This window comes from Oncorhynchus mykiss, chromosome 7 (genome assembly GCF_057628025.1).
Source record: "Oncorhynchus mykiss isolate SJ-2025 chromosome 7, ASM5762802v1, whole genome shotgun sequence".
NCBI classification, from domain to species: domain Eukaryota; kingdom Metazoa; phylum Chordata; class Actinopteri; order Salmoniformes; family Salmonidae; genus Oncorhynchus; species Oncorhynchus mykiss.
In genome coordinates, this window is record NC_143028.1 from 8,543,871 (window position 1) to 8,552,692 (window position 8,822).

Below are 8,822 nucleotides of genomic sequence, written 5' to 3' on the forward strand. Positions count from 1 at the left end.
ATAAATTGAGAATGTTAATTAAATGACCAATGAATAATTGTATATTCTTTGTATCTGCATCCATTCACATTTCATTGAATTTGGATTAGTTTGGGATCAAGCCTTGCGTCCAAGATCCCCGTCTCTAAAGAAAGCATCCTTGACAAAATAAGCATATACTTACAAATACTTCTCATTTTTAATCCTCCCAATTTTCAATGAATTTACTTTATTGCACCGCGAACAAAAATCATGGGGGAAACGAGTATCAAAGGTCAACATGACGCAAGTTTGAAAATTCTCTACAAACAACATGTAAAAAGAATGCCATTGCAGATTGCACCATTAGTTAATGATATTGGGCCTATGTTTCTCCATCTTGGCGCACTGATTCTTCCAGTTTGTGTCTGTCATCTACATCAAATTTGCAACAAGTGCTGGAAAAGTTTGAATAACAACGCTTTCTGAAAGTTCAATGTAAATGAATGAAATAAAATGAGAGCAGAGAATATTCCCTCATTTCGTTTATTCCCTCATTTGAATATTATAGTTTATGAGATTATTTTAGACCAATACACGTATTTTTGTACTTTCTTGAAAATGATAATTATGTCAATGAAAAGTAAAATCTTTACGCACATTACGAGATGTGGAAATGACTGAAATATAGTGAGTTAATTTATGAGTATAATGACAAACATGAAACAGGGAATGTGAAAAAAAAATATTCATAGTTATATTGCATGATCAACAAATAGCCAGAACGCACATGTCAAATCATCACAATTGGTCCACAATTAAGTTTACATTATTAGGCAAATTATATGGGATCTTAGAAGAGCAAAAACAGACAGTCAAATAACTTATTTTAAAATGGGTGATTCTGTCATCAGTAGGCCTAACTAGTGTTGACCGATGGCGTGAGCGTCTTCCTGTTGGTCAAAAAAGATGTCACCGGACAGATAATCAAAAGAAGCCCGTTCAAAAAAATCAAATCAAAACATTAGTCGACCGACACGAAGTTCCTCCCACGAGACATTAGCCAAGTCAACAGGTGTTGTGACTCGAGCCTGTCTTGTTCCCTTCCTCGCGACTACCACAACGTCGTCCTTTTCTTTAGGTACTAAAACGAAAGATATATGATATATTATTAAATTACATTCAAAGAGCATCTGATATATATTTTACAGCTATTTGATTAATCAGTAATATTAATAACAATAGCATAATGCTAGTAATGACATGCTAATAATAATGATATGCTACATTTTATATATATATATAAACAATTTATGAGCATTAAAACGCTAGTGGGCCTATCTTATTTCAGTGGTCCAAACCAGTTATCACATATCTGAGTATATTTATTCTAAACATGCTGAATACTGATATGATACATGATATTATCATTAAAGCTATTGCTGCTGCACTTCCAACTAAATTAATGTATAGGCCTATAACCCTGTCTGATGTCCTGTCTCGTGCTTAAACCGAGCATCAAACCGTCAAGGTTGTGTGACAAGTAAGTACGTCCACCATTACTAATTCATCCTTATTTACGCATATTTGCCATATGTACTCCATCCGATTTTAGTCACTATACGTTTTAACCCGATGTTGGTTTAGACAGACAACCAATAGAGCCAGCATCTCGTAGATTTTTTGTCATGTCATTTGTTAATCTGCCATATATAAATATGAATTAGCCTTAACATTGTTAACTCAAACTGTGTCAAGTAGAAAACCTATACATCCAAAGTAACGAAACTAACACGTTTTTCCATAACCAGCGAAACATCTGGGAAATTTATTTAACTCATACTTCAACGCAAAATTGTTTTCTTTCCTGGCATGATTGCATTTAGTAAATTATTTACAGTTGCTTATCAATCTCATCTAGCGTTTATTCACAATTTACATGATTTATTTTTTTACAACAACAAAAACAAATGTTTCAGATACAGCAACCCACGTGAAAACGAGAAAACGTGAAATGAATGGAAATCTTGTAAACTTTTAAAAACATTTTCCACATTCATTCTAATCACACGGTTATCTCATTTAAATGTCCTTATTAACGGTTATGTTTCCACAGAAAATGTAAATACTTCACAACCTAAATCGTCTCAAATCTTGGCATCCCCATCAGTTAGAAAGCAAGTAAACCCAATGCGCAATTAGGCCTACTCGCGTTTCATAAACGTGGACAGACAATACCCCACTGAAAAAGTTAATTTTGTCTAATGTATTCTTATTGTTTTTTAATTAAGATATTCGAATTCAATGTACAATAACCAATAGCCTGTACAAAGAGATAGCAACATTCTAAAAGAGGTAAATATTTGGTTATGTGATTTTGTTGCGCTATCGCACAGTCATGTTTCTCTCTCTCTCTCTCTCTTTCTAAATATGTGTCAATGGAACAGTTCCGTTTACCCCTGTCGTGGAGCTCTGGTAGTGCTGCGGTAGCGCGTGAAGTCTACTTTGAACGGACGGGTCACCTGCAGCTTCCCCCGTCGGTAAATACATGCTTATCATGTCCCTCAAGTCCCCGGGACACGGGGCGCGAGAGTGAGTAGAGACGGGAGGGCTCACACTCGGTTCCGATTTCACCAGAGAGCCCAGCGTGCCCATCGACCCGGACGAAGCGACACCAGAGCTCTGGTGCTGCGTGTAGGTGATCCCGCCGTAGCCGGACGGAGAGGCGCTCATGTAGCTTTGAGAGTTCGAGATGGGGCTGTACTGGAGGGCCGACATGTCATAGCGGTGCATGGGCTGGGGGTTGTGCGGGTGGTGGTGGTGTGAGTGGTGGTGGTGCCCGCTGCCCGGGTGCTGGCTGTAGGCGAGCTGAGCTTCCTGCATCATGGCCGCGGCCGCCGCAGCTGCAGCCACCTGCCCCGAGTACGCACCGTTCGCCCAGCCGTTCATGTGCGCGTAGCTGGCAGCAGACGCACCACCGTGACCCCCGGGACTGTCTAACCTCTGTCCGACCCCAGGGCTCATCCCTAGACCGACACCCCCACCCCCTGTCCCGGTAAGCAGCCCACCGGCCAAAGAGTATTTGTCCTTTTTTAACAGTGTCTTGGTCTTCCGTCTCGGTCTGTATTTATAATCCGGATGCTCCTTCATGTGCATAGCTCGTAGCCGCTTCGCCTCGTCGATGAAGGGTCTCTTCTCCGCCTCGGACATCACCTTCCACTCGGCGCCGAGCCGCTTGCTGATCTCGGAGTTGTGCATTTTGGGGTTCTCCTGAGCCATCTTCCGCCGCTGGCCCCGGGACCAAACCATGAAGGCGTTCATCGGTCTCTTTACGCGGTCTTGGTTGACTTTGTTCCCATTGTTTGATCCTCCCGTGTGCCCCGAATTCGTGTTCGTTTGGGGCACTGGGGAGTGTAGATCAGTCTCCATCATCATACTATACATTCACCTGGCGTTAACTTTTTCAACCAATACACGGAAACATTCAGTCACGGCACCTCCACACTGCTGGCACACACCGTCACTTGCGCAAATCAACCCTCCCGGAAAAAATAAATAAAGATGGAACGAAGAAATACAATCCAAAGTAAAAGGTACTTCGATAAACTTTTCCTTCCTTCTCTGTATTAGTCGTTTTCTCCTCTTGTTTTTTCCACATCCAGCTCGATGAAAAGCGTCTCTTTGAGCTACTTTCTGTGCCTATAGTAGTAAAGTTATGGAGCTTACCCATATGATGCGCGTTGACAGCGACTAAATGAGGTGGTGGTGGCCAATGGCGCTCTAGGAAAGGCGTGATTTGCATGCAGTCTCGCTGTCAGGTGACATAGGAGGGCTAGAGCTACTCACCCGCAAGTAGTGGGTTACCTCCAACTCCCAGAAGGGAACGTAAATAACAATAACCTACTTTGACAAGTTTGGTTATTTTACAAAGATAATGGCCGCGATGATAATGCATAGGGAAAAGGACAGTTTTAGACCAAAATTCCCCCCCAAACAGATGCGCGCGGTCCACAGTGTGACCCCCCTTTCACAAACAAAGCTTATGTCGAGAATAACATTGATTGGTTATACAAAAATGAATGTAGTCTACATATGCATTTCATAGCCAGGTGATTATATAACTATAATTGGTAGCCTATCTATATTCCTGACATGGAAATAATCTTTAACTCGTTCTATTGAAATGTGTTGTTTTAAAGCAAGTCTAATCATTTTGGGATCAGTACAATATTGAAATGAAATAGGATAATTCCCATAGCCCATAAAAACTCAGGACAAGAAAAAGGCACAATAAAACACAAGCATATAAAAACAAAATAAACACAACCCCTTCTTGGAGAAATCAACACAACATCTAAATGTGGTTTCATTTGGATTTCTCTGTGATAATTTGCTTGGGGTATCTGCAAATAAGAGAAAAGATAGGCCTAGTCCCATTATCAGCAGCCTATTTGGAGCCACAGGTGTTTTCCTGTTGTGCCGGTTGCTAAGAAACAGGTGACTGACGCCCAGAGCACGTGCCAGCCAAACCCTTTTGTCTAAAAGCGGTGGAGGGGGGATTGCTACAATTGACATTGTGCTAGAACCACATGGGAGTTACCCATGATGAGAGAAAGCAATATAGTATTTCTCCTCGATGTACTATTCTGTGGGAGACATTTCTCCCCCTGCAATCTCTGGGTGTTTATAGGCCAAGCAGGGTAAATACAGATACATTACAACATACAATTCTGAGTGACCTGCCTCATGGTTTTACCTAACATATGGCTTCAATAAACAAAACAAGACTTAACACTACTCCGTCACTTTACATTTCAGAGATATTTTTATTACGCTCATTGATTTTTTTAAATCGTTTTTTATTTATTATTACAATACAAAGCATGCACATACAAAATACACACTAACATCAACGATATCACACCTGCTCATACCCACCTGTTCTCAACCCTATTTTCTGTGCCTCTGCCACATGTCCTCAAATTGCACCGTTTTGTTCCTCTCCGTCGCCCACGCTCTTTCAATATTTAGATAATGAAGCATATGATTTTTCCATTGTCTTAAAGATGGAGGATTGGTTATTTACAGTTTTTAAGTATACTTAAAATAAAAAGATAATTAACGAGAAGAGTGTTGTCCTACCCATCCGGTATCTCACTGCATCCTCATATGACATGTCTTGAAATATGCAGACAGGCGGATTATAAGTAAATTTACTTTGTAATTTACATTGTAATTGTGGATTATGTCGATTCAAATTCATCTAATTTAATTAAGGCTATATCATTTGTTTTTGTGTTTCCATAGCCCCATAGCAAAGTCTGTCTATAGTCTATTCACGGGTTGGCAGTCCACCAAACCAATTCCACATCAATCAATTAATTAATGACAGAAAGAAACTCAACCAGTTATCTAATATTTTACATAAAAAATATGATTGTGAATTGTATAACCTATTCAACGTAAAACATTAATGCACAATTAATTATCTAAAATAGGTTTTTCGAACCAGGCCCTGTGGTTATTCAGAAATGATTCACAAATTTACAAGGGCGAATGATTGCAAAACAAGTATAGTCCTATTGACCAATACCTTGTTTTATCAATACGTTTTAATTATCGTTGCCAAACAGAGAAGGTCACAATTGACACCGAGTATGAAGGAACATCTACAGGAGAAAGGCTCGGTTCTATCGTGGCAGAGCTTGATCGCCGTCTACTGGAGACTCAATTCGGCGGGTGCGCACATTCCATGAACGCGCGCCGTGGTGCTGAAAGACAGCGCTCGCAGAACTGAAGCACACACACAGTAGGCTACCACACTGCACTCGCTCTCAGTGGTCTCTCTCACACGCAGGCTACTTATAGGCCTGCACTATGAAGAGTCCATATTACAAACAAACACACACCAAAAAGCAGGCTATTTAGTGAGCAATGAATGCTTTATTTTTTATTCACTGATACAGACCTATATGGAAAATAACGAAATACTAACTCAAATCGAAATACCAATTTTTATATTAAAGCCCTTGAAACACAGTGCCAGAGTCTTTAAATAATGAAGCTGATACCTCCAAAACATTATTCGTAATTTGACGAATTCTGTAACGCAGTTGATAGTGGCAGTATCTGCATGTTTACATTCTAGATGTAGCTCGGGTTTACGTAGGAAATTCATGATTTATCAAAGTGACAATTTTTCAGGTGCGATTCGCTGACAATTTGCTTATCCATCTCCGTGTCAACCTGACATTCAGCATTGTAAGCTTGGGTAAATGACATGTTATCTAAGGAGATGTAAAATATACGCTGCAATGAATAGGCAGGCCTCCTTGCAACTGCCACGGCTATGGCAATTTGACACGGTCAATTCCATCTCCACCAATGACAATAAATAGGTCGAATCAGGAATTACATTTGAATTCAACTGACTGAATTGAAAACGGGATTTACCCAACTCTGCTTCCATACATGATGCTAGCTGTCAGTACACATTATCATAGACAAAATAATATTTACACGAATCATTTACATTATAGTAATTCAGCAGACGCTCTTATCCAGAGCAATTAGGGTTAAGTACCTTGCTCAAGGGCACGTTTAGAGATTTTTCACCTAATCGGTTCTGAGATTCGAACCAGCGACCTTTCGGTTGCTGGGCCAACGCTCTTAACCGATAGGCTGCCTGCTTCCTTAAATGTACTTCCCATTAAATGTGCTTTCCTGCTATTGTTACTGTAAACATTAAACAATCGATCAAAAAAACTAAAATAAAGCATACAAAATACAGATGCATTTTATACCCAATGATTATTATTACGATTATGATTATTATGTTACTAATGGGCTATTATTATTACCCTATTGTTATCATATTACTATGGCCTACGAACACTTTTCAATAATGATTAAATTAATGATTTCTGTGCTTTTTATCGATTCAAATGCAAATAGAAAGGTCATGCTAATTAATGTCTGGGTTCCTGTTCGGACTGAAAACACATCAGTTTGGTAAATCAGTTTCAAAGTATTTTCCAAGTATTTCTTCAAAACCAAAGTCTGTTTTAAAAAAGGAAATGTCTTTGGCATCAACATTTGGAATTAGACTGAGTAGGAAAAATCCTCATCATATTTCTGAATGCTTTACTTATTCTGTCAGTATTTCACCATTGACAAGAGCTTGTTCCAAAACCTTCATCCGATGCTGCTAAAGTGCCGTCTCTCCGTTTCATCCCGTCCCCAAAGTGCACGTGGAGTGTCTCTTGAACTCGCGAGAATGCGCGGCTTTAAACGGTCAACATCTGTCAGGTGCTTCTGTCGCCTCTCAGCGAGTTTTGGGAAGATAATTGGCACGTGGGGGCGGGCGTGGATAGCAGGGGCGCATGCTACTATGTTGCGAGTTTTAGCCTACGTCTGTTGCTCTATTCCGTCCTCCAACACAGCGCGCATCATGAACACCCACAATATAGGATAGAGCTAGAACATTTACTATTCTTAGAACTTTAAATGTATCTGTATTTAAAAAAAAAAATGTATTTCCATATTTAAAAAATGTTCACGTTTCTCTTTATTCGAGTTTTCTATGGATTTTAAACCGATATTAGGACGAACTTTATTGTTAGAATTGATCCTGTCTGGTCACTTACAGTATGTTATTACAGTTACACATTGCACACCCATTATGACTATATTACCCCCCCCCCCCCCCCCCCCACACACACACACTAATGATGCTATTATTTATGGCGGTTTGTCTGTCATGAGGCTACTTCATTACTCATTAAACATAACAGACTGGAGGAAATAAAGGTGTCTTTTCAATGGGATCCAAGTCATGTGAATTCTAGCTCTATAGTCTCACTCTAAAGAATTTTTGAAAATATTCCCATCTTTTTAAATATATTTTTTACAAGAAAATAAAGAAATCTAAGTCAACTATTCATCAGTGGCCTTGATGGGCATGTCCAACGCAAATTCACTCACACCACATACTAACAGGACACGAGAAGCAAATCAAATAATTTAAATATCTAATGGACAATTAAAAATAGTTGTTTCTCTCCAAATTGAATTTCCGTGTGTATTCAAATCTATCTGACATCGTTTCGTGTCTTCCTTCTTGGTTCCTTCCCTGCCGAAGGATGAATGAAAACAAATCACTGGCGTGAAGATAGCTGGGAGTTGGGGAGCTCGACGAGGGAGCCGGACTACAAACTGTATACACCATCTTTTTCACCGTAAGAAACCAGCCGATTCATCCTATTCAACTCGACTGTTAGGCCATACGTCTGTTTCGTCCCTGTTGGGAATTTGTACGATCTTATTATCATAACATAACCTCAGACTATATGGGTTACAGTCATCCTGTATTTTGTGACAGGATATTATCCATAATCCACAATGTTCAGGTTTGCAACTGCAAAAATAAAAACGGATATTTCAGTAACCTTATATTAATGTAATTGTTACATGCTCTGAGAATATCAAGAGACAAATGTCTTGGAGCCTCTAGTCTTAAATTAACATTATTGAGCTCCGATAACTGTTTTCTTGGTACCTTCTTCACTGGGTTTATGAATCAACAATTCCACCTTCTCCTCTATAGGGTTTCCTCTTTGTTGATAAGTGTTTGCTTACTGTTTGTTGATAAGTGTTTATTTCTTGTTGTTGACATTTACAACCCATGGCAGGTGATGGCAGTTAGGTTTAACATGTCTGTTTTTAAATATGTCCCGTTGTGAAAATGACAGTCATATGCTATTTCCTTGGTGGCTAAACGTCTCACATGTCTCTATCACATTCTGAACTGAAGCAGACTGAATGTGTATCTCATTATTCATAGACATTTATAGAGTCCTATTTCA

At 39.5% G+C, this 8,822-nt stretch overlaps 1 protein-coding gene across 2 annotated transcripts; it reads right to left on the reverse strand.

Moving 5' to 3' along the window:
- Positions 1-488: 488 nt before the first annotated feature.
- sox1b (SRY-box transcription factor 1b) lies at positions 489-4,273 on the reverse strand. Of its 2 annotated transcripts, XM_021608575.3 has the most exons (2): positions 2,416-4,273; positions 489-1,102 (listed from the first exon to the last, which is right to left on the reverse strand). In XM_021608575.3, exons 1-2 carry the CDS (start codon positions 3,400-3,402, stop codon positions 1,073-1,075), a joined length of 1,017 nt encoding a protein of 338 aa, XP_021464250.1. In that variant the 5' UTR covers positions 3,403-4,273; the 3' UTR covers positions 489-1,072. The 2 variants fall into 2 exon arrangements, with proteins under 2 accessions (XP_021464250.1, XP_090096303.1); XM_090240177.1 differs by lacking the exon at positions 489-1,102 and having other exon boundaries at positions 1,755-4,273.
- Positions 4,274-8,822: the final 4,549 nt, after the last annotated feature.

Bases quoted from the DNA above. Each gene is read 5' to 3' on its own strand.
- sox1b (XM_090240177.1), bottom strand. From the start codon at position 3,402: ATGTATAGTATGATGATGGAGACTGATCTACACTCCCCAGTGCCCCAA.